The sequence below is a fragment of the Lissotriton helveticus genome, chromosome 9, assembly GCF_964261635.1.
Source record: "Lissotriton helveticus chromosome 9, aLisHel1.1, whole genome shotgun sequence".
Lineage (NCBI taxonomy): Eukaryota > Metazoa > Chordata > Amphibia > Caudata > Salamandridae > Lissotriton > Lissotriton helveticus.
Window position 1 is genome coordinate 1077273312 of NC_136070.1, and position 26380 is coordinate 1077299691.

The window sequence follows — 26380 nt, forward strand, 5'->3', positions numbered from 1 at the left end:
TACAAAAGGCACATCGGGCTACCAGTCTCTACAATTTTGCCAAGTTTCGTGCAAATCCATTCAGCCGTTCGGGCTAAAAGTGAGGCCAACCGCCCTATGGAAAACTCAATGTTAAAAACATGTTTTGGGACCCCCCTTTTTTCTCGACCCCCCCTGGACGAACCCCCCCCCCCAATTTTCAGGGGCTGCTCAGAAACAAAATGTGCCATTTTCCTGAAAATTTCAGCCAATTCCGTCCACAAACGCCAAAGTTATTAGACATAGAATTTTCAAAAAACCCATAGAGAAAAAATCCTAACTATATATACCTACTGGCGACCGCCAGTAGGTAATATATATATATATATTCACTGAAAAAACCATAGGTTATAGACCATATATAGTTAGGAATTTGCATTTACAAAACCTTGAAAATTCACTGAAAAAACCATAGGTTAGAGACCATATATAGTTAGCTGGACATTTGATTGACATAAAACCAATGAAATTCCATATATAGTTAGTTGCACTAACTATATATCGCGCACCCGCAATCCACTGCTGATGATGTCACATATTACATCATTCATGACATGGTCAGTGACATCACTGATGACATCACTGATGACATCTCAAATGACATCAACATTTTTTATTTTTTTTTTGCCCCGCGGGGGACTTTAATATCCCCCTCATCAATCCTAGGGGGTCAGGAGGGGTTTACCTTGCCCCCTTTCCTTCATTTCCCCCTTCATTTCCCCCTTCGTTTTTCACCACATCTTGTCTCTCGAACCTACCGAGAGACAAGATGGCGGCCGCTCCGGACTGTTTAGAATGTTGACAGACACCGGAGAGCCAATCAGCTTCACTTCGCGAAGTTCCGTGACGCGTCCGGTACGCGAGCCGGGGCGCTAACCGGAGCGCTGTCACAGATATATATATTTTTTTAAACGTTAATTTCTCAAATTCCACTGGAGCACATATATTGAGACATAACAAAGGCAAGTCGGGCAAACCATATCTACAATTTTGCCAAGTTTCATGTAAATCCATTCAGCCGTTCGAGCTAAAAGTGAGTCCAACCGCCTTATGGAAAAATGAATGGGAAAAACACGTTTTGGGACCCCCCTTTTTTCTCGGCCCCCCCTTGACGAAACCCTCCCAAATTTTCAGGGGCTGCTCAGAAACAAAATGTGCCATTTTCCTGAAAATTTCCGCCAATTCCGTCCACAAACGCCAAAGTTATTAGACATAGAATTTTCAGAAATCCCATAGAGAAAAAATCCTAACTATATATACCTACTGGCTATCGCCAGTAGGTAATATATATATATATATATATATATATATATATATATATATATATATATATATATATATATAAGTTGAGACGTAATATAATAAAGCTGTGATTTAATCAGCATGCCAGTAACTCTACTCGTTTCAGTCTCAACAGAGACCTTGTTCACGAGACAGATAGACCAACAGATGGCAATTTTTTTTCACTTTTTAAATTTAGATGACAGCCTCTTACATCACTTCCTGCAGAATACTACAAACCTTAAAAACCCATCCACCATGGCACAATTCATGTTAATTTTGATACATAGACTTTCATAAAACATGTGTATTTTCAGTTTGTTTCTTCTTTAGTAGTCGTTACATCGACATTTCAACTGATGTTATGACTATCAACCAAAGGTTGCTCCTGACCCCCTCTCTGTCGTTCCTACTTTGCGTACTTTACTCGGAGTACATACTCCTTAATTGATATTGTTACGCGAAACTTTTACAGGAGAAGGGCCTTCCATTAGGCACATCTACGTGTACATTCACCCAATCCTGCCCTCCAGTAAGCATTCCCAATTTTTCTTACATTTGTCCTACCCTCCAGTGGGTTGTAGTTGCGACTATGATCCCTCATTAGTTTTTCTTAAGATATCAACTCCTTCTGTCTATCTTATTCTTGACATGTATATTAATTTCTTCAGAGTGCTTCTCTTATTCTGTTTGTATCGTTATGTCTAACTTTCTCAAATACTTTACCATTGGAAAAATTTTTTGTAAAAATAATAAATAAAAGGTGACCCCCAAAAATAATACCCATAACCATTAGTGCCTTGTAAAAATCTAGGGAAGCAATTATTTACAAATCATATAAAAAAAACTCCAGATATTGGTCCTTTATATTTACAAATGTGAATGAAGTTCCTCGTCTTGGTTCAATCCATTGAGGGTCAGAGTTCGAAAGTTAAGAATGTGTCGCAATTCTTTTTGTCTCAGAATCTTTTCTCTGTCTCCCCCTCTGGCATGTCTAGCTACAGCTTCCACGCAATAAAATGTCAAATCTTCCCAGTTGCCCCCATGTTCTTTCTCCATGTGTTTGGCAACAGCATTGCTTCTGTCGATGTTAATCGTAGCCCTTACATGCTCAAGAATGTGCTTTTTCAATTCACATATAGTGCTGCCCACATATTTTAATGAACAGGAACATTCAATGATATATATCACGTATTGCTTTTGCTCTGTGGTGCTTACTGCAACTTAAAGGCCATCAATCCACCCTCGTCGGTTACCTTAATGAAATACTGGAGTACAATCAGTAGGTCGGAGGTATTGGGTGAAATGCAAATATACTGTGCTTGTATGAATACAGGAAATCAAGAAAACAAACACACCAATGTAAACAAAACGACCAGATGAAAAAATCGATTCAAAACTGGTGGGTATGATGGGCTAGGTGAGAAACGAGTCGAGCTCACCGTTCGTCAGATGCGATCGTTCAAATGAATAAATCTGTAGTAGGTCCGCAGCAGGAGCAAATACTAAAGAGTGGAGAGCGGAGCAGGTACGGCGGGGCTGCTACCGTATACATATGATAATAAGCAAATTATGAAGAGATGAGCTGCCAAGTCTCAAGCTAGAAACGGTAGTTCAAAGTAAATGGTCCCGATATGGAAGTCGGCTGTACCCCTAGGAGGCAGAATAAATGAAATTGAATATACAGCAGGTGCTTGCAAGGCACTGGGGGGCACACCGGTCTAAGTATCCCAGTGCCGGGGGGTGTGTGCGGGTCGGGTGTCAGAAAAACAGCATGATGGCCGGGCGGTATCGAAGCTCCGCACATAGAGGGAGTGACAATAAACGTGCAGATTTAAATCCACAAGTGAGGCCGGTGGTGTGTGCTTGCAGGAGGCAACCGAGGGCTTCGGACTGGCGCCGTCGGTCACTCGGGCTGCTCCGCCGTTAATGATCCTTCCGCAGGTCCACCTACGTAAACCTTGTTACAACTTTTACTCCCTCTGGATAGTCAAGTTTGATCATCATCTCTGCGCCCCGCCAGGGCCGTTGCTGACACCGGTGTGGCCGATCCAAAGGACCTCACTTAATCATCCAATCGGTAGTAGCGACGGGCGGAGTGTACAAAGGGCAGGGACTTAATCAACGCGAGCTTATGACCCGTACTTACTGGGAATTCCTCGTTCATGGGAAATAATTGCAATCCCCAATCCCTATAATGAACAGGGTTCAGCGGGTTACCCGCACCTGTCGGTGAAGGGTAGACACACGCTGATCCGTTCAGTGTAGCGCGCGTGCAGCCCCGGACATCTAAGGGCATCACAGACCTGTTATTGTTTAATCTTGTGTGGCTGAACGCCATTTGTCCCTCTAAGAAGTTGGACGCTGACCTCTGAGGGTCGTGTAACTAGTTAGCATGGAGGAGTCTCGTTCATTATTGGAATTAACCAGACACATCGCTCTACCAACTAAGAACAACAATGCACCACCACCCACAAAATCCAAAAAGAGCTATCAATCTGTCAAGCCTTTCCGTGTCTGGGCCGGGTGAGGCTTCCTGTGTTGAGTCAAATTAAGCCGCAGGCTCCACTCCTGGTGGTGCCCTTCCATCATTTCCTTTAAGTTTCTCCTTTGTAACCATACTCCCCCCGGAACCCAAAGACTTTGTTTTCCTGGAAGCTACTCAGCGGGTCATGGGAATAACGTTGCTGGATCGCTCGTCGGCTTCGTTTATGGTCGGAAATACGATGGTATCCGATCGTCTTCGAGCCTCCTACTTTCGTTCTTGATTAATTAAAACATTCATGGCAAATGCTTTTGCTTTGGTTCGTCTTGCGCCGGTCCAATAATTTCACCTCTAGCGGCACAATACGAATGCCCCCGGCCATCCCTCTTAATCATGGCCCCAGTTCTGAAAACCAACAAAATAGAACCGGAGTCCTATTCCATTATTCCTAGCTGAAGTATTCAGGCAACCGGTCTGCTTTGACCACTCTCATTTTTTTCAAGGTAAATGCTTCGGACCCCCAGGACACTCAGTCAAGAGTAACAAGGGGGCGCTGAGAGGCAGGGGCTGGGACAGGCGGTAGCTTGCCTCGCGGGGGACCACCAGCTCGATCCCATGATCCAACTACGAGCTTTTTAACTACAACAACTTTAATATACGCTATTTGAGCTGAAATTACCGCGGCAGCTGGCACCAGACTTGACCTCCAATGGATCCTCGTTAAAGGATTTAAAGTGTACTCATTCCAATTACAGGGCCTCGAAAGAGTGCCGTATTGTTATTTTTTCTCACTACCTCCTCGAGTCGGGAGTGGGTAATTTGCATGCCTGCTGCCTTCCTTGGATGTGGTAGCCGTTTCTCAGACTCCCTCTCCGGAATCGTACCCTGATTTCCCGTTACCCATGGTCACCATGCTAGGCACAGAAAGTACCGTTGAAAGGGCAGACGTCCGAATGTATTGTCGGCATCACAGGGACGCGCAATCGGCCCGAAGTTATCTAGAGTCACCAAAGCGGCCTGGCGAGCCCGGATTGGTCTTTGTCTGAAAAATGCACGCATCCCGGGAGGTCAGCGCTCTTCGGCATGAATTAGCTCTAGAATTACCACAGTTATCCAAGTAACAGATGGAGCGATCAAAGGAACCATAACTGATTTAATGAGCCATTTGCAGTTTCACTGTACCGGCCGTGTGTACTTACAAGTGCATGGCTTAATCTTTGAGACAAGCATATGTTACTGGCAGGATCAACCGGGTAGCCCCACCTGCTGACGGAGTGGGGCCGCGGCCCATCTTCCCGACCGGCAACCTTCACGTACCCCTCCCTCTCGGGAGGCTGCCAGGGGAAGGAGCCTGCCCGCCTGAGTGGGATGGCTCGCTGGAGGAGTGTGGAGAGGTGCGGTCGCATGGGTGCCGGCAGGTCGAGCTGTCTCTCCTGGGAGGGAGAGGCGGGCTGAGGCGCAGCCTGAGCGAGACACATGGGTTCCGTAGTCTGGTGGCAGTGGGACCCCTCGGAATGATCGTTCCGAACTGCTGTGGAAATGTGCTGGGCGGAGTGGGGTGACGGAGTGGTGCACTGGGCCTACGGACCTGCTGTGCAGCAGCATCCGAGGGCCTGGCACCACCCGACCCCTTCCGTTCCGGTCGGACCACTGGGGGGCACGAGCTGTTGGGGCCGCTCGGACCACTGGGGGGCATGAGCTGTTGGGGCCGCTCGGCCTTCGCTCTGCTGGGTAGGGTGAAGGGCCTCCCACCAGGCAGCAGGCCCTAGAGTCGGACCGTCCCTGTGGGGTAGAAACAACAGCAGAGACTGGCCAAGCAGTCCATCCCTAAACGGACCGGGAGTGCCCAATCGATCGGAGTACGGCCGGGAGCCGCCACTGCCAGGCCGCCCTGCATGGGGGATGCCGGCATCGTGTCCCTGCCTGCTCCCGGGGTGAGCAGGCTTGGAGGAAAAGGACCATCAGGAAGGGGCCAAGAAGCAGGTGCTTACCCGGGCCCCTGGGGGCCCCCGCGGGCAGGCCCGGGTTCTTCCTTCCCCTGTCTTGGAATCGCCAGACCTCACAGACGTCTGACTGACCCTCTCCCTAGTAATCTGGAGGACAATTACCCCCCTTTCTTATAATCCGTGCACAGGAGTTGACAGAGGGACCCAAGGTGCGAATATGCCCGACCTCCTGGAACCCTCGCTCGGATCGGGGAGGCAAATGAGCCCTCATCTGGACTTCCAGGTAAGCCCAGACATTTGGTCGCCCCATAGGAAAGCATGCGTGCGGGGATAGGTGCGACCAGATGGCCGAGGGGAAAGGTGCGACCAGATGGCTGGGCTCGAAAGGGAAGCCATCTGGTCGCTCTGTGCCCTAATGAAAGATCAAGCGGGTGCCGGGCCATGGGGGACTGGAGGGCCAGGCCCCCAGCTGGCCCCAGCCTCGGAGGCTGTGAGGGGGACCTGACGGGCCCTCCGACCCAGGGCCCGCGGACACCTTGACAAGCAGGGGAGGCCTGCACGGGACCGACGGACCCCCGTCCTGGGTCCTTGGTGGAGCGGCAGGCCGGGGGATGGGGCCCAGGGCCGGAGCATCCGAACCTGGGTCGGGCGGGGCCCCTGGACCCAGGCGGGGCTCCCAGGCCCAGAGGCGCAGGGGAAGCCTCCACGGGCCTGCCGGACACCATCCTGGGCACCCTGCCACGCAGCAGGACCGGGGACAGAGCCCAGGGTGGGGGGCTCCCTCCCCGGGGCCCTCAGGGGCCCCGGCTGGAGCTCGTGAACCCAGCCAAACAATTGGAGGCTCCCCGGGCACAACGGAACCCTGTCCCGGGCCTTTGGCAGAGCAGCAGGCCGGAGCACGGGCCCAGGACCGGAGCACGCGCATCGGGGCTCGGCCAGGCCCATGGACCCAGCCGGGGCTCCCAGGCCCAGAGGCTTTGCCACGCCGTGGGCCCTCCTCCGGGAGGGAGTCCCCGGACGGAGGAGAGGTGTTGTCCGGGCATAGCCCATCTTCACTGGCAAAGAACCGCCAGCCCAGGAGGGGTGTTCCGGCATACCCTGCCCTTAGTAATCCGGAGGAAAGCTACCCCCCTTTCTGGTAACCCGTGCGTACCGAGTGATAAAGGGGACCCGGGGGGGCGCCCGACCTCCTGGAGCCCTGGCTGGGATCGGGGAGGCAAATGAGCCCTTATCAGGACTTCCAGGGAAGCCCGGCCATCTGGAAACCATTGCATGCGACCAGATGGCCATGGGGAAAGGTGCGACCAGATGGCCTGGACCAAAAGGACTCACATCTGCCCGGCCCTTCCTTCGTGGTTGGACTCCCGCCTGCCCTTGCAAGGTTTGGGGGCTCCATGTCCCGGGGGGCTTGTTGACCCCGGCTGGGCCTCAGGCACGTGGAGGACCGCCAGAACACTCGGGCCCGGACGCCCAGGGGACGACTGCCAAGGACCCATGGAGCATGTCCCGGGCACTTTACCACGCCGTGGGACAGAGGATGAAGCCCCCGGACGGAGGGGAGTTGTTGTCTGAGCATAGTCCATCTGGTCCCCAGCAGAGAATCGCCAGACAAGGAGGGGTGTTCTGGCATACCCTGCCCCTAGTAATCCGGAGGAAAGCTACCCCTCTTTCTGGGAACCTGTGCGCACCGCGAGATTCAGGGGACCCTAGGCCCGGACGCGCCCGACTTCCTCCAGCCCTGGCTCGGATTAGGGAGTCAAATGAACCCCCATCTTGACTTCCAGGGCAGCCCGGCCATCTGGTCACCCCATTGGAAAGCATGCTGTGTGACCAGAAGGCCATGGGGAAAGGTGCAAACAGATGGCTGGGACCGAAAAGGACTCCCATCTGCCCGCCCCGTGCCGAGTCAAAGCGGTAGAGCTCCAGCCTGCCCTTGCAGGGCTCCTGCTTCCCGGGGGGCTCGTGGACATTGGCTGGGCCTCAGGCACGGGAACGACCCCCGGAGCTCTCGGGCCCGGACGCCCGGGGTAGGATTGCCCAGGACCCATGGAGCCCATCCCGGGCACTTTGCCACGCCGTGGGCCGTAGGATGGAGCCCCCAGACAGAGGGGAGGTGTTGTCCGGGCATAGCCTATCTGGTCTCTGGCAGAGAACCGCCAGACCGGGAGGGGTGTTCCGGCATGCCCTGCCCCTAGTAATCCGGAGGAAAGCTACCACTCTTTCTGGGAACCCGTGTTCACCTCAAGACTCAGGGGACCCTAGGCACGGACGCGCCCGACCTCCTGGAGCCCTGGCTGGGATCGGGGAGGCAAATGAGCCTCCATCGGGATTTTCAGGACAGCACGGCCATCTGGTCGACCCATTGGAAAGCATTGTGTGATACCAGATGGCAGAGGGAAAGGTTCGACCAGATATCTGGGACCGAAAAGGACTCCCATCTGCCTGCCCTGAGCTGAGCCATAGCGGTAGGGCTCCCACCTGCCCTTGCAGGGCTCCGAGGCTCCGCTTCCCGGGGGGCTCGTGGACACCGGCTGGACCTCGGGTATGGGGAGGACCGCCGGAACTCTCGGGCCCGGACGGCCAGGGGAGGACTGCCCAGGCCCCATGGAGCCCGTCCCGGGCACTTTGCCCTGCTATGGGCCGGAGGAGGGAGCCTCCGGACGGAGGAGAGGTGTTGTCCGGGCATAGCCCATCTGGTCCCCGGCAGAGAACCGCCAGACCAGGAGGGGTGTTCCGGCATACCCTGCCACTAGTAATTCCGGAGAAAAGCTACTCCTCTTTCCGGGAACCCGTGCGTACCGCGAGACTCAGGGGTCCCTAGGCCCAGATGCACCCGACCTGCTGGAGCCCTGGATGGAATCAGGGAGGCAAATCATTTCCCATCGGGACTTCCTAGGCAGCCCAGCCATCTGGTAGTCCCATTGGAAAGTATTGCGTGTGACCAGATGGCCGAGGGGAAAGGTGCGACCAGATGGCCGAGACCGAAAAGGACTCCCATCTGCCCGCCTCAAGCCGAGCCATAGCGGTAGGGCTCCTGCCTGCCCTTGCAGGGCTCCGGGGCTCTGCACCAGGAACCCTTGTCCTGGGCAGATGGACCCTTGGCAGGCCGCAAGACGGGGCTCCCACACCCCAGGTCCTGACCGAAACCCAGGCCCCGGGACCAGTCCCTGCTTCTCAACCCAGCCAGGCCGGGGAGATCAGGGAACCTTCCCGAGCACGAGAGACCTCTGTCCTGGGCACACAGACCCTCAGATGGCCGCAGGACGTGCGCTCATTTTCCACACATTTTTTCCATAATTCCGCGTAGTGGCGTTACGCCAATTCTGCCCAGCCCTAGTTAATAGCTCAAACTCGCATAAATGCGAGACCTATTGCATTGCAAATGCTTGGTCTTCTTCTTGTAGATCCCGCTCTCTCCCTTTGCAGCGGTTTTGCTGTCTTTCTCTTTCTTCGTCTTTCTGATCTGTATGTTTTTCTCTCTCCTGCAATATTTAAATATCTGATGCAGGGCAATAAGTGCCGGTGACCCCCCCCGCCCCATCCACTCACCCACCCCCTGCCCCGGCAACCACAGGCTCAAATTAAGCACTGCAATCAACAAATAACCTGACCCGGGACTGAAGGGAGAGGCACTACTGGAAGAAATATTTCACCCCCAAGACTGTGCATCTAAACCTCTTCATTTAAACCAGTTCTTTCTTAAAACGTATGAACATTTTTTAAAGTTATCGAATATGACAAAGGGGATGAGAAACTTGGTAAGAGGGATAGAACCAGTATTTAAGCCAAATACTTCTCACAGCCATACAAGTATTCTTGACAACATTGGTGCTCAAACTAGTAGTTCTAACACAGTAACCGTATCTGTGTACCTTAAAAATAGGATACATGATAAGAAGTTGCTTATTATGATCAATTCAAGAGTAGCCTTTCCAGACAGACATTTTGTTGCAATTGTAGCATAGAAAATAGTAAATTGTGCCTCTTCAACAGAAAAGATGAGTAATCTGCCACCACTGATCAAACTGAACTCAGGTGTGGTGTAAAAATGCCCCTGTCATAGAAATGGAAAGTGTGTAAAACCCAGAGAGTTTGAATGTTGGTAAATGAACTTAAAGGGCACTAAGGAAGGACTTTGTTATTAAAAGCAGAGAGCATCTCACACCTATGCTGCCACAGGTCTAATAAAGATGAATTTGAGTTAGGAGGAAATTGGATGGTGAAACAAGGGTAGGAGACCAAAGTTTCATATTTCCCAATTGACAAAGCCCTTGAAGTTTCTCATAAACAGACGCTCATTTCAAATGCTTTGAAATGCTAGCCCAAAGATTACCTGCTTGGAAGCCAACAATGTATTAATGTTGATGACCACTATCAGAATCTACTGGTTAATATGATATTTTGAACCAAGAGTAATGTGATTTGGCTATTGAAAGTACAACCAAAACTCTCTCATTTTACCTCGCAATACATATTTTCACTACAGTTTTTGGAAAACACATTGGGTCTGTTGTGAGAACTGACAAAGGTAACTTGGACTTTCCCAACAATTTAAAGATAACTCCGACCCATTGGAAAGCATTCCTATCTTATTCGATAAAGGTGGATAAATCATGAACATTCATTTCTATACCCACAAATGTCAAACCTGTAAAATAAACTTTGGTCTGACCATGTAAAACAGCGCAGTTAAGTTGTGTGATTAAACCTGTCAGACCCGGAAGCAGACTTTGGAAAATAACTATTTTACCTATATACCCAATGGCATACAAAAAATAGACCTATAGACGAAAATACACCTAAAAGAATTTCTCCATGCCTTAAATAAAAATAATTGCAATAATAAACCGTATTGAATGGAGTTGATTAACACCCACTTTTAATAAACAACGGAAACAATTTTCCATACAGCAAGGATGTGGTTCTCTGACAAAATAGTAATTGGGAAGCAGAACGCAAATTATAGACCCCCCTGAAAACATAGAAACATAGAAATTCTTCCATGAATATTGTTTAGGGTCACACTATTAATTAAACTTCCTGGGATCCTGAAATTCTATAGAAAATTGCTCAATATGCTTTTATTTCAAGGAGTGTGGGCCAAGGCGCTATATGAATTTTCTACTTATTATATTTATAATATTCAGACATCCTCAAATCCTCAAGTGTGCCTGAGTGGGTGTCAGTCCGTTGTTATTTCCTCTGCACATCGTTTTGAGTGTGTGTTAGGATTTGGGTCAAGTCCCCTTTCAGTGACCATGGTCTGTCATCACATGATCTACCAGGACAGGGATATAAGTCAGTCCTACCTTTCTTTCCTTGCTTGATATTGCTAGTGTGTGGGTTCCTGGTTCCGGGTTCCTGAGATTGTTGGTCTTCGATTCCGTTTCCTCACGGGCTCGTGGGTGATTCTGGATCCCCTTCTGATTTGTATTTAGCCCTTTCCGTTCCCTCTTTTCCCTATTCCCTGCTTCCTTGTTTAGTTAAGTAGTTAGTTCCCTTCCGCCCCCTCCCCTCCCGTTTTTGCCAGTTCCCGTCATCTGATTCAATTGGGGGTTTGTTGGGGCTCCTGCTCCACCTTTGGAAAGCCTTTTTTGTTTTCATTTGCAATCGCCTCGATGTTCTTTGGAGCATTTTGGAGACGCGCTGTCGAACGAACGTTTTGTTCATTTCCTTCTGCGCCATCATTACCGCTCCATAACGTTGTGTGCGGAAATTACGTTTTGGGCCATTCCGCGAGTTCGCTTCTGATCCGAGTGCTGGTACAGTCGGCTTTCCTTGTTCCTTACGTCCTGTCCCTTCCCTTGTTGTAAGGAGAACGAGTAGGGTTTTTTTTTATGCCGGTAACAAGGCATATTTTCCCCTGATGGCCAGAGAGACAATGTGGAAACATTGATTAGTGCTTATTATTTTCCCGAATCCGAGAGGAGTTATCTTGGATCGGCTTTGGCATTCTCTGCTGCCTGAAGCCTCCATGAAGCAAAGCCTGCATCCCTGACTGGTAAGAGAAAAGTGAATGTTGTGGCAGGACATGGTCATTGGTTCTGGTTTTATTGGAAAAGTACATGAAGTGTGTTTTTGTTTGTTTAGGTGCAGAGGCGTGGAGGAGGGAGCAGTGATTTCATCGTCCTAACAAGGGTGGAAGTTGACTTGGTGTCTCCTTCTATTTATTCCACCCTCTTTCCTGGTTCATCTGCACACTCATAGTTTTAACCTTGTGAGTGGCATATGGGCAGGGGAAGTGGATTGGGTCATACTACGTTCCTGCAGTGTGCGGTCTAAGTGGACGGAATCCAACAGTGCTCAGCTTTTAATCTCAACTAAAAATTGCCTTATATTAAAGTATGGAAGGTCACTGTATGGTTTGGAGATCATTTACTAGTGAACTCTTACAAGCCCCCAATAAAGTCCCCAATAAAGTAATAAAAACAGAACTCAGTCAGGTAAAAAGAAATTCTTCAAAGATCAGAACTGAGATTTCAAGGAATATGATTTTATCTTAGAGGGTGTTTATAGGAAGGTAAGATCCTACTAGCATGGTTACCCCCACTTTTTGCTGTTGTCAGTATGTTTTTTTGACTAATCTGTCTGGGATCCTGTTAATCAGGACCCCAGCCTCTGTGCTTCCTCCCTTAATTTGACATGGTAAGTACGTTGGTACCTCCACAATTGGCTACTGGTGGACCTTTGTAACCCCCTATTATATGGTACTAAGGAACCCAGGGCATAGGTACACCAGGGATCTCCCATGGGCTGCAGCATGTATTATGCCACCCTTGAGAGACCACGCAAACTGTGACTATAGGCCTGCCTGCCATTGCAGCCTGTGTAAGCTGGTGCTAGAACCACGTACAACAGATATAATTTTCCTTATATTTGAGGTCACTGCAGTTGAAACCTATAAGCCACCCCTAAGGGCGACCTATCAATCTTGAGGGCAGGGTGCTTGGTTAGAAGTGGGAGGGTGCCCCTGCATGAGTAGGACAACCCTACAAACCCCGGATTCAAATCTCCAGGGTTTGTAGGTGAGGTCAGCCATTTTAAAGCAGTCATGTTAGGTATCAAACATGTTGAAATTATACCTCACCACAGATTCCAGTGTTGGAAGTATGATCCCATGTACTGGGGGGTTCCCTTGAGGTACCTCCCTGTACTCTTGGTTACAGCCTTTCAGGGTCTCACAGCAAGCTAGTGCAGCTGCCGACCACAGACACGATTCTGCCTTCCTGCTGCTGAGCCGAGCTCGAGTAGGGAAAGGTAGGACAATAGATTTCCTGTCGCAGGGAGGTGTGACCACGTCCCCAGACAGGACTTAGTGTATTGGGCTGGGGTGGGGGCGCTTTCCGGTACCACCAGACTGCTTTGAAGGGCACAATTGGTGCCCTCCTTGCATACTCCAGTTTGAGCCAGTTCAGGGAGCCGTTGGCTTCTACTCTGGCCCGAAACTGGACAAAGGACATGGGAGTATCCTCCCCTCTGCCCAGCCCCTCCTCTGGGAGGTATCCTTGAATTGTCCCAGCCCTTTCCTTAGGGTACTTACGGGCTTACCTGTGGGTGGCTCTTCAGATTCGTCATGGGATAAGATTCAAATCCGAAACCACTTCAACTTCAGCCGTCTGGGCACCTTGGACTTCCTTGGACTTCGCCTGGAACTGAGGCTGCATCAAGGAAGACTCTTGCTGCTCCTGGTCTCATCGTCCTGCCCGTCTTCTGCGTTGTCTGTACCTGTGGTTTATCCAGGTTCTTCTCCAGGCCTGTGGGCATCAAAGATACCTGAAGTAATCTCACTTGAAGTGAAGGAGTCACTCCCCTGCATCTGCAGGCACCGCAACCAAGCTGATCTGTCTGCTGCTTCTGATGTTCTATGGTCTCGGATAGACCTAGCAACACAGGTGGTGGTTCTGAAACTCCCTTGAGGCCTGCACTGACTTCTCAACAAGTTTGAAGCCAGTATGCCTTGTCGGAACCACTGGAACAGAACTCCTGTGCACCGTGTTGACTTGCTGTTGCTAAGGCTTGTTGACTCTGTCATCCAGAGATCTTCGGGCTACAAGAAGCTCCATCCCCCAGCATCTCGTCCTACCAAGATCTTCATCCTCACCACATCCTCTGCACTGTGGGACTGCATCTTTGGTGAGCTGCTCGAGGTTCTCTTGCGACACCTGTACCTTCGGCCTGTGGGTCCTCGTGAGGGTCTTCTTTGGCTTCTGCTTGCTCTCGGCCAACTCTGACTCCCCTTCATTTGGTGAGTCCCCTGGACCTTGCTGGTCCCAGCGCTGCACCTTCTTTGTGTCCCATGCCTGTTGCTGCTGCCAAGGCTTGTTGGTGCTCCTGCCGGACATCGACCCTCTGATTCTCGACTTCCGACGTGGGACAGCTTGTTAATGGCTCCTGGTCTTCCACAGCACCGCCTGGTCCTCACAGCTGCAGCGACAAGGTAACCGTCATCCCTCCTGCATCTCCTGTCATCAGTGGTCATTAATCTTTGTTGCCTCCTGGTCACTTCCTAGTCACATAGACTCTGTCCCCTCTGCTTGCAGGTACTCCTCTTCAAGAATCAACCCTTGGATTCCACCGGACTCTTTCACCTTCATCGCCTTTGGTATCTTTACTAAAGTCCTCCATTGTGGCCTACGGCTGTTTCCGACGTTACTTTCCGCTATGCATCTTTCTTCCCTGGTGTAGGTATCCTGGTTCCTGGGGTATCCACAGATGGGTGACTCGCCAACCTTCTGTTTTCCAGGGGTTCCGTCAGGGTCCGCTGGGAAGGGTCCTCCTTCTTAAAAACTGCAACTCCGACTTTTCCATTGACTTGCATTAAGTATGCGGCTGTGTTTCCACTCTGCACATAGCCTCTGTGGGGTTCCTGGGTACTTACCTCGGGTGGTTCTTTGTGTCCCTAGCTCTTCTGAGTCTTCTGGTCTAAGTCCCGACTTCGGTCGCACTTCGCATTCCACTTCTTAAGTATTTGGTTTGGTCTCCCACGGCGACCACTGTGTATTTGTGCTTACTTACCTGTTTTACAGTTGAAATATTGTCTGCATTGGGTTGATATCTCCGGGTAAGAGATTTACCAATGTGTTAGTGAGTATGTATAATATAACTATTTTTATAACTACACTGTGCGGTTCTTTTCCGTTTTACTTACATAATATGATTAGTTCTGGTAAAAACAAGCTGCTTAACACTCCTTCTGAACTAAGCCTGAAGGTTGCTCTCCACAGCTACTACTTAGAGATCTTTCTATGGTTGTCTGACCACTACAATCACCATAAGAGTCGTCTGGATTAGTGCAAGGTGCTTCACTTAAATAAGTGTGCACCATATACTAAGCAGCCTCCTACACTATGTCTTTACAGTTTTTTCTGTTTGTGCCAGTTCTCTGTCTCTCTTTTAGTGGATGTCCCCTTATGTATTATTTATGTTATTATGTGCAATGAAATGTATCTAATTCAACAGCCTGTATTGTAATACAGTGTACTTAATGGGTTATGCTCCTCTCTAAGGGAAAACATAAAATTAGAAAATAACTAACATCAATATAGCATAGTATCCTCCCATTAGTGTTAATTTAGCAGTGTGATGGAGAAGTCAAACTCAGAATGCTAGAAAAATGTCCTTTGAAGTTGATGCACAGTTTCAAATTTGAACAAAACGTCATTCAAAGTGTTGGTTGTCCACTCTTGACAATAAGGGAAATACAAGTGGGGCCCATGATTAAGGTATTGGAAGATCATGCAAACAATTAGGTATTGATATTTCTGATTTAACAGTGATTGCAATACCCAAACAGTGACACCTCAAGACACCAACTCTTGTATTACCCATAAAGGAAGAATTAGCTGAAGTGAAGCTTTGTTTCAGATTACAATATAGAAGATAAAAATGGTCCTCGTAGCCAGCTATAGCAAGGTAGGTTTCTAAAATCATACTAAAATACACAATGGAAGTAAAAATAGCATACCATTTTCAAAAAATGATTGAACTAATTAACATAATGCAACGATACAAGATTCAAAAACTTTGCAAATGGTACATAGCATGGAGATCAGCAAAGCAACAGCTGAAAATATTGGTATTTCAACACTGGATTGGAGTCTGACATTAAATCTCTCTTTATGATTGACAAGAACAGTGTACGATTTCCGACTAACCAGCTATGCCTTATTGAAATTCTCAAAAGAATTAAGACTAATAAGGCATTCAAAGTATAGACTTTGAACATAAAGCGACAGGTCTCAATGGCATTGTGTCAGCTATCTTTAAAGTAGATGCCTCTTTTGGGGCACATTTCCCAACACCACTTTTTCATAAATGTGGGCACTTCTGCTAATCTCCCTGCATCATAGAGAGGCTCATTTCCCTTTCCATGTTTAAGAATGGAGATTGAATGAAGCAGACAAATTAAGGGCATATCGCCTTACACGATGGAGAAATCAAGGTTTTTGCCTAACTGCTCTTACAACTCCTCCATAACTGGTTAACGTCTAATATCCCACTTCCCTGACCCAGGCAATTTTTTTTCCAAGAGGGTGAAATGGTGTGCAACGTGCACATGGGGTGTATGTGTGTGTATTAGCATTTTAGCGCTGATGGTTAACAAGTCAACAAACAATCAAAAGCTGACAATCTATGACTGCTTTGTTAACAATTCAGCAAACTTCAATCCAGTAGACAGACATTCTTGAATAAGCTCTCCAAAGGGTCATTGACTCAACCCTACTCAGGTATTCACATTCTACAAGAATACAGATGGGTGCTCACGCTAACGGTAGATGGTCAGCACATATCGACTAAAGTGTTAACTAATCATGAACTGAAATAGGGGTTTGTCAGAGCACCCTTGCTATTCAAACTTTACACAGCTGACCTCAAATAATTTCTTACTCCAGCCCTGCTTTTCCTCCAATTTAGGATTGCCTTAATTCAATCCTCCAAGTGAGAGCATCAGACACTGCGTACATTTTCATCCTTGTCCAGAACTTTTTATTCCATGCTATATTTTCTACTGATTTGTGTAGTTTTTTAGCGTCTAAGAATTTGGTCTACTTATTAAGACTATGATTGTGTCTTATCTGTGTATATTGGCAGCGACATAAGGAAAACTATTGTATTATATTTAAACTTTTAAATCAAATCAAAACTAAGGACATAGGGCCACCGGAGCGATCTCTACATTTTGCGAGTTCCTAATTGCGACTATCTGAGACTCGCAATTTGAAAGTTGCAAAATGCGATGGTCAACAGTAAATTTGACCCCGGTTGCAATTCCTAGTAGATTGCAATGGACCTGCCTCATCAATATTCATGAAGCAGGTCGCAATTTGCGACCCATTGGGAATGGCCAAATTCACAGGGATGGTGGCCTGCGGTTTCTATGATTGCTTTTTCATTAAAGCATTTTTTCTGTAATGCAGCCCATTTTCCTCAAAGGAAAACGGGATGCATTTAAAAAACAAAAAAGAAAAGTTTTCTTTTCATTTTTTTAAGAGCAGGCAGTGGTCGGTGGGACCACTGTCTGTTCTTAACAAAATGTTTGTGCCCACATTCATAAAAAGGAAGTAGTCCTTTGGGGACCCCTTCACATTTACAAATGGATTACCACCAATTTGATGTGGGTGGTAAAATGCGAATATTTTGGGACTGCATTCTGGTCTCAAAACATTCATACATCCCCTGCAACTTGATGTTAGGAAGGGACGCTCTTAACATGCTGCTTCCTAATACTGACTTGAAAACCCTATTTTACGATTTGGTAATAGGTTACTGACTCGCAAAATAGGGTTAGTACATGACAAAATGCAATTTAGTGATCACAAACAGCCTGATTCTCCATTTACGACCGCTGACACCTTTTGTTCATGTGGCCCTTAGACACTATAGGAGAGTAGTAACTAGGGGCCCGATGTAGGTGGCCCATTACCGGTCGGTAGACCCAAAATTCGGTAAATTTCAGGCTTACCGACCGGTATTGAGCCATTTATGATGTAGGGGATGATTCGGTAAATACCAAATCGGTATTTACCGATTCTGTATTTACCGAATGATTATTTACAGATTTGGTATTTGAAGAATCGGTAAATGACATGTAGGAAGCACTTTTAAGAGTGCTTATGTGCTTAAGCATTCATTATTTACCACCAACTATTAGTTGGTGGTAAATACCGAATACCTTTGAAAATGCAAATCTGTGCATTTTCAACAGTGCCATGTGGCAGACATACATGCCCTTAGGGCATGTATGTCTGCCACATGTGCACACAAGCACTATTCCGAGCTGCAACAGGGTGTCATTATGACAACCTGCCAACCTTGAATTTTACCGACATTCATTCCTATGGGCCTCCAGGCCCATAGGAATGAATGGGAATTACCGAATCAGTAAATACCGGTTCGTTAAATACCGATTCGGTAATACTTACCAAATTTTTATCTACATAGCATTTGCCGATTCTAAAATACCGAATCGGTAAAATTCGGTATTTTAGAATCGGTACATTTTCATTACCTACATCTAGCCCTAGATCACTTAACAGCAAAGTGAAAGAAAGTGAAGAAAAATCATATATTTTTTAAAGTGAGCAGTGGATGACATTTCTCTTCTTTATGTGCTGTTTGTAATTTAATCTTTCCTTGCTCTCAGTTTGACTCGTTGAACAAGTTGGTGAAAGAATTCCAGCCATATAAGGACCTATGGACCACTGTCTCAGACTGGATGCGGTGGTTCGACAGCTGGATGAATGACCCACTTTCTAGTGTTGATGCTGAGCAACTAGAAAAGAATGTTACAGAATCCTACAAAATTCTACACAAGTGTGTAAAACAATTCAAAGACATCCCAGGTAAAAGCATAACGCAAACCCTTTATTTTTTTCCAATGTAGCTTGATAGCAGATAAAGTGTTCTCTGTAATAATGCTGAATATTATTCTAATGTGTGTCTTAGAATCTAAACTCAAATGTAATTCTGTACATTTAAGAATTTATACTGCTGTGAGTGGATTGCATCTTTCAAGGAGAAAGTACTGCTTGTGTAATGAAATGCTAATGAGTTTTAAAACTGGAACCTGCGTAATAAATTGTGTAAGTGAAAACCGGTGTATGAAAGTGTACATGGGTTTTGGGATTTTGACAGAGACAAAACTGGTGATTCTTTCTTGCTACCTTCTCAACTAGCTTGAAATTACCTAGTCTGGCAGGTAAGACCATAAGGGTTATCTAACGGGATACTGTGTCTTTAAAAAGGTTTTGGTCAGTTCCTGTGTGATCATCCCTCGACTTGACCAAACCCTGGTCCCTTTGTCAACAACTGTCCATATAAAATTCCTGTGTTTTTGCCTAGCTGACAGGACATTTCTTTGGGGTTCCATTTATTTTGGTGACTGCCCCTCAGAAATGCTGGGTATCATGCTTAAATAACCTACTTCCAGTGAGTTCCTGTCAGTTCTGTGCTAGAATTCATTTGAGGTTGCTGAGGAACCTTTTCTGTAGGATACCATGGATTTTGTAGCGAGATGAATGGTGTCTTAGTACAAACCTAATCAGAAACACCACTCAGTACTGCCTAGACGCGCATGTCCACTGTGTACAGCCTCTCTAGTCCATCGACTAGGGATTTTCTAGTGCATCCTCCTGCAAGTGCCTCTTAACGGCATAATATAGTTCCAGATGAGGTCTTTCAACCAGATAAGGGTTTTGGAATACAAAAATGGTGTGTTTCGTTCTTGGAAATCCCCAAAACAGTATCAAGACATCTTGGTGCACATCAGACTCCTAGAGCCAAATCTCCTAAAAAAGGTTAATGTGCCTTTTGGCTACACCCCTTGTTATTAATGCTGAATTTCAACATGGTTGTTCGGCCTCTGTTTGCTCTAATATATATTCAGGAATAGTTTAGAATGATCTAAACTACTTTTGAAGTCATTTTGTGTGTTATTGCTGCTTTCAAATAATGCTGGTCAGGTCTTGACTCTGAATGGAGGTGGTAAACCTTTATCCCTCTTCTAAACCTATTTCATCAGGTATCTTTTTACCTTTACTGAGCATTTTTACACACTAGTAAAAACACCTCATTCGGAGAGGTGTACTTATAAATCTTTCGACACTATAAACCATCCAAAGATACTTCTCATCCTCAACAGGAATTTACCAACTCACTTTGCTGTTGTTACCATGACAGTGGGAAAAAGAAAAGCGACAGCTTCACTCTTATAAGCAATATCTACATTTCTCTCAGGCAAATGCATGCTTATCCGGCTTTGAGAGCTGAACATTAGTAAAACTGAGAGAACCGAGAGATGTTTCTTCCTTCATGGTTTTGTGAAAAATGCTCTTTTGGCTTTCGGAGATAAAAAGGGAGCATTGCAGTTATTGCAGATACATAAGCAACTGAGGACACCACAGTGATATAATAATAGCGGAGTTAGTGGATAACGGGATGTGTGGGTATGCGTCTGCTGTTTAACCAATGTTAATTAGAATAAGGTCATTTCCTTTCGATGGCCAGAACCTATTTTCTCCCTCTATAGACAAGGTTATGTAAGCATTCAAAACTAGTTTCAATATAGCTAACAGCTATTGAATACCTCACTGGCAAGGAAATTATCAACATTCCCAAGACTTTAAGGTTTTTAATGTCTGGAAGGAGTCCAAAGGAACGAAACAGTGTTACATAAAACAATGCAGATTTTAAGTAAAGAAAGAACCACTGTGTTTGTGGTGCCTTATAACAGATACTTACTTCCACATATTCATAAAGAAGTAGCATTGTTATTACATGTGATTTACCATTGTGGTGCAATATTATCAACCTCTCTTTCAGCCTAAACCCTGTTCCAGTGTGCCTAAAAAGATGCTCTGGGAGTTGGCAGCTCATCTTCACCTTTTAGAGAGTCACTGATGACTGACTAGTTTTGTCAAATCTTCGGTGTCTCATTGAAACCCTTTACTAGATTGCAAAACCTTGGCCCTAATGATGTGGACCGCCAGACTCATGGCGGGCAGCTGGTCTTCCGACTGCCACATTACAACCTTGGGGTCGTACCACCGTGGAACCACTGCTTCCAGGGAACCGCCGTTCCCTGGCTGTGGCGCAGCGGTCTTGAGTCAGTAATATGCTTCGCAGGACCGTACCAGTCCTACCAAGCGTATTACCACTTTCCTCACTGCCACTGAAGGTCTCTCCTCCATAAAAACAAGGAGGCGAGGAAAGAAAGGGCCTCCATCCATGTGGATGTACACAGGGGGCAAAAAATGTGCCCCCCTGGGTGCCTGCACCCCCAGTTCCAACACAGTATTGACTTTACAGTCCATGCCGTGCTGGAACTTCCTTTGACGTTCCCATTGTGTTGCCTATTTTACATGCACTTCTGTGGGAATGCCAGAGGAACTAACAAAGCCATAATACGGCAGGCGGTTCTCATGCGGGTTTGGTGGTGTGGCAGCAGGGCAGTCCAGCCGCCAAACTCGTAATTGAGCCCTAAGTGATTTTCCATCAACTATAAAATACCTTATCTGATTCAATTCTGGAGATGTTAATTCACATTGGAGAGTCTTGCACAACCAAGCTGAGAGATCATTTTTACCTTCAGTGAAGCAATTCAGGGCCTTATTACGATGTTGGTCAGAAAACATTCCAACTGACTCTGTCTCGGATTTGGTTTCTGACTGAATCGGATTCTAGGAGTCCGACCGACCGTTTACGATGTTACCGAACACCGTTCGGTTGGACTCCCATTGACTTCAATGGGATCCTGAGTTCCAACCAACAACACAGGCTCCCATTGAAAACAGGGGTGGTTGCCGAAAACCTTGAACCCTGCACCCCATGGTGCCTGCCACACCATGCATGGTTGGAAAGAGTGGATCCATGGGTACCTCCACAGGCCCCAACCGGAGGCCTCTCGGTGAAGGGGGGCCTACTATGGTCCCCCAAAGTCGGATTAATGTTTGACAAACTGATTCGTAAAGGCTGTCCGAATCGTAATACGTCGGTTGGAAACGCGATTCTTAGAGACGTATTAGTCGGCTCTGACTGACTCATTTTCCCTGAATGCCGGTCAGAACCGAGTCGGAAAGAACAAACGGTTACCTAACATTGTAATTGGTCGTTCGGAAATGTTTCCGAGTTGGTCGGAAACAAGGCTTCTGACACGGACTCGGACAAACCAAATACCGTTCGGAGCCTTTCCGACCGACATCGAAATCGGCCCTTCCGTTTTTCTGGAAGACTCCTAACTCTGATGACATATAACCTCCATTTACTACTCTGGGCACAATTGCAGGTGAGGGTTTACCAACATTAAAGTGCTCCAGAATTTGGTACCGCCTTAGGACCTCAGTCAAGGAAGATTGTAATTCTGTTAGTTACTTTATTGGTGGAGCCTGGTTTAAAACCTGCTTCATTCCAGTCCCTGGGTCTTTACATTGTAATGACATAGATCAAATACATTATGACTAGGTAGCATAATCTTGAGACCAACAGATATCTGCACATTCTAGGTTTGACATTTTCACATCAGTCACCTAGAGATTAAGGTCATGTGCTGGGCCTCACATTCTTCCTTCTTTTCAGGTGAAGTTGTCCAAGTCTGTATGGAAAACATTGCAGCCGTATTTTAGTCAAATAATCCAGGAGTCACATGGTCTCACTGTATGTGACTTTTACTAGCTCTGTTTTGGGAGTGGTCCCTCAAAAAAAATATCCTTCCTTTTGCATCTTGCCTAGAGCAGAAGAGTAATGTGGAGCCACATACACTCATCAAAATTAATCAGAGTGCAGAGTTCTCAAGTGCTATGGATTGTTTTGGGAAGCTGCATAGATCTTTTCACTGCAGAAAAGAACAGTTGGCATTCGGACTTTGCATCCTGTATGGGAGTTAAAAAGTCTCTTGGACATACACTCATCTTTGACTTGTCCGAAAAGCTTCTATATTCCTTTCCTCTGATTGCTCTTATTCTTTGGACTTTTTTAGAACTCCAGGGTGGTATATCCTCAACATTCTTTCTTGGAACTCTACTCCTCCCTTAGAACAACTTTCTAACTCTTCCTCAAGTTCCATATCTTCTGGTTCAGCAATTTGGTGAGTTTCTTGACCAGTTCGTTCCATTGTTGAACTAGAAAGCCTTGTTTCAGAAAAGGTAGCAGATGCACATCTGGACATTAAGATCTGATGTAGGCCTCTAGCTGCAGATTCCTTACCTTTGAATTCCCGAGGCTGGATGTGGAAATGTTTGTGTGTGCAGGCCCCTTTTGTGTGCTGTCGGCTGGTTCCATTCGGCACCGCGTGACATCGTTGGCATTGGTTATGATGTTGCGGGCACCTATATAGGCGCCACCCAGGCGTGCGTACATTCGTTCTTTTCTTTCCACCTCAGTGAAGCGCCAATCTGGTAAGAGCTGCACCCTCAGTCACTTTGACAGGTTTTTCGACTTTTTGTTGAATTAAAATATTTTTTCTCTGTATGTCGAGGGATGTCTTCGAGGGAGACAGGTTTTATACTGTGTGGCACTTGTCACCAGGCCAGGTCGATTACCGATCCCCACCTCGTCTGTCTTTGGTGTCTCGGGTGCGACCAGGACCCAAAGTCGGGCTTGGGCTGTCGAAGCATGGCTCCAAAGGCCTTGCGGAGCAGGCTTTTAAGCTCCTTGCGGCCGGCTGTCGACACCGACCAGTGAGAATCCCGGTCCCGATCACAGAAGAGAAGGTCGCGGGACTGCTCCTAGAGCCCTAAATCCTCTTTCTACCACTCGAGGTCCTCAGACACTCTGGGAAGAGGCACAAGAAGAAGAAGAATTCTAAGTGGACTTCGTCTTCCCCTTCGCTATCGTCCGTCAAAGACAGAGGTAAGGAGCACCGAGGCTGTAGGCACTGTTAAGCAGAGCCAAAGCCAGGATCGACTTTGCGCCTCCATCCTTTTCGGAAAGGCAGAGCTACTGTGCCAAACACTGCGTATTTGAGCGGGCTGTCCCTTATGAGGATCCTTCGGGCCCGCGGGTTCGGAAGGGACCCCAGCGTATTCAATGCCGTCGGTTCCGACCTTAGGGATTCAATACCAGATCCGAGCGGTGTCAGTCTTGCCTATCTGACCTTCCTAGGCGTCGGACCTGAAGTCGGTGCCTTCGGTGAGCGGGCTGTCCCTTATAAGGATCCTTCGTGCCTGCGGGGTCGGAAGGGACCCCAGCATATTCAATGCAGTCGGTTCCGACCATAGGGATTCAATACCAGATCCGAGCGGTGTCAGTCATGCCTATCTGACCTTCCTAGGCGTCGGACCTGAAGTCGGTGCCTTCGGTGCCGCCAGCGCCTCCGGTGGTTTAAGGCCCATCCTTATCCCTGACGTCTCGAAACGGTGTAGCCCAACGCTGATTCCAGTGCCAGTAGAGCCCAGGGGTTCTATGTTGTCGTATGTTCATTTTCATGGTGTTTCAGGCACTGGAGTAAACTGGGAGGGGTCTATGGGCCCTTTAGAACACCTGGATGTTTCTGTAGAGCAAATGCACTGGTATGTGGAACTTGGGGAAGCCAGTGGACTGGACACATCCCCATATACTACCATGCTCTCTCCTCCAACTGTGGCTGCAGAGGAGGGGGCTTCTGTGGTCCTTGGACTAGAGTTGCCCTCTGTGCAGGTCAGAACTAATCTTCTGACTGAAGTGCTTCAGCCTGGGGCTTCCACCTCCGAACCCTTATTGCCTTTTTTTTTGTTAATCAACTTTATTGATTTTAAGATCGAACACGTTAACAGCACAGGGCACTTGATCAATGTTACAAGCAGTTACCACAATTACCAGATTTGAATACATACAAAGGAGTGGATGAAAGCCCCTCCTTGATGTGTTAGCATTACACCTGTGTGTAAAAAAGGAGGGTTTGTGCCATTAGACCAGCTGGTTCAGCCATTTACCCCAGATTCTGTTATATTTGGCTGGGCATCCCCAGCCTCAAATAAGGGTCTCTCCTGCGTGGCACACCAATCCACTCCCGGGCGCCATTTTGCCAAGGTTGGGGGTGTGGCTCGCGCCCAAGTATCTGCAGTGTCTCATTTGGCCACCGGGATTGCTGTCCCAAGAAATGCTTTGTCTGCTTGTGAACCATCCAGGCCATCCATTACCCCCAAGAGGAGACGTATTGGATTGTGGGGAACTGGCCAGCCCAGGACCTGCGTGAGCTCTGGCTCTATCCTTGACCAACACGGGGCAAGGCGAGGGCGTGACCAAGTCATGTGGTAGAAGTCCGCTGGTTCATAGCCACAGTGCGCGCAGTTTGGGAAGGGACGCAGCCCTGCTCTGTGCAAGCATGCTGGGGTAAACTGATTGGAAATTGTGTTTGAGTCATGACCCATGTTTTTAAGGGATGACTGCTACAGAAACAAGCATTTGCAATGCAATAGGTCTCGCATTAGGAAAGTTTGAGCTATTGATATTGTAAATGACACATTTTTTATTTATGTGCTGGTTTTGAAAATAGCGAAATTAATAGCTTTGTCATTTACAATGGCAATAGTTTTAACTTTAGCAAATGTGACACCTATAGCATTTGTAATGCAATATGTGTCGTATTTACGTGACTTAGATGTATTGATATTACAAATAACAATGGCTTTTAATTTTTTTAAATAATTAATACTTAAATAAAAGTTATTGGAATTTATAATGGTAATAGCTTAAACTTTTGTAAATAACTTTTGTGAAGATTATGTTCAGTGTATTTTATTCAGACAAATCCAAGAACAGAAGTGAAATATTAACATCTTTTCGTGACATTTGTAATAAAGCTTGAACCATTGAGAGAACATATTTGAACCAGTTGTTGTTGAATGGTTGCACAGATTGATGCTGTGGTGTCGCTGAGTGATGTTGTGGTGGCGACGAGTGATGCTGTGGCGTTCAGTGATGCTGTGGTAGTGCATAGTGATGTTGTGGTGCTGAGTGATGCTGTGGTGATGCGATAGAGTGAGTGCGATAGATAGACAGAGGGAGGGCGATAGAGTGAGGGCAATGGATAGAGTGAGGGCGATGGATAGAGTGAGGGCGATGGATAGAGTGAGGGCGAGGGTTAGAGTGAGGGCGATAGATAGAGTAAGGGCGATGGATGGTTAGATGGATGGATAGATAGAGTGAGGGTGATGGATAGAGTGAGGGCGATGGATAGAGTGAGGGCGATGGATAGAGTGAGGGCGAAAGATAGAGTGAGGGCGAAAGATAGAGTGAGGGCGATATATAGATAGGGGTTTATTGTAGGGAAATCCAGGGCAATTAAGTAAGAAGTTAGCTACTTACATTTGAATGATATTTGTTCCGGAGCGCCTTGATCCAGTTTGCAGGACCAGCAAGCATCTCTATCTGAAAGATGTAATTTAAAGAGTTTTTCTGGGGCCCAATAAAGGAATTTTGATACAAAGAGTTTTGTTGATGCCAAAGAAGGCATGAGTTTATTTTGTAGGAGATGAGCACATATGTTATTTCATGATAGTGAGTTGGGAGGTGCTCTACACCAGGTTTGGAAGTATGCGGTCCATTTAGACTGAACAGTAGGGCGAGGGGGGAATGTTTATGGATGTGTGTATTCATTTATAAATCTTCGAAGCAGAATGACCCAATTCAGGCATTGGCACAAGAAGGCAGGAATAGGTGGCAGAAGAGGCCCCAA

General features: G+C 47.1%; 1 protein-coding gene and 1 pseudogene across 2 annotated transcripts in view; one reads left to right on the top strand and one right to left on the bottom strand.

The window, feature by feature from the left end:
* Positions 1-26380, top strand: part of DNAH1 (dynein axonemal heavy chain 1) — a 1443760-nt gene that overhangs the window by 335920 nt on the left and 1081460 nt on the right. For both annotated transcript variants that reach the window (XM_078661462.1, XM_078661463.1), the window contains exon 20: positions 18374-18572. In XM_078661462.1, the coding sequence (XP_078517588.1) occupies positions 18374-18572 (199 nt within the window). The remainder of the gene's footprint in view (positions 1-18373; positions 18573-26380) is intronic.
* Positions 3227-5040, bottom strand: LOC144783617 (18S ribosomal RNA; annotated as a pseudogene).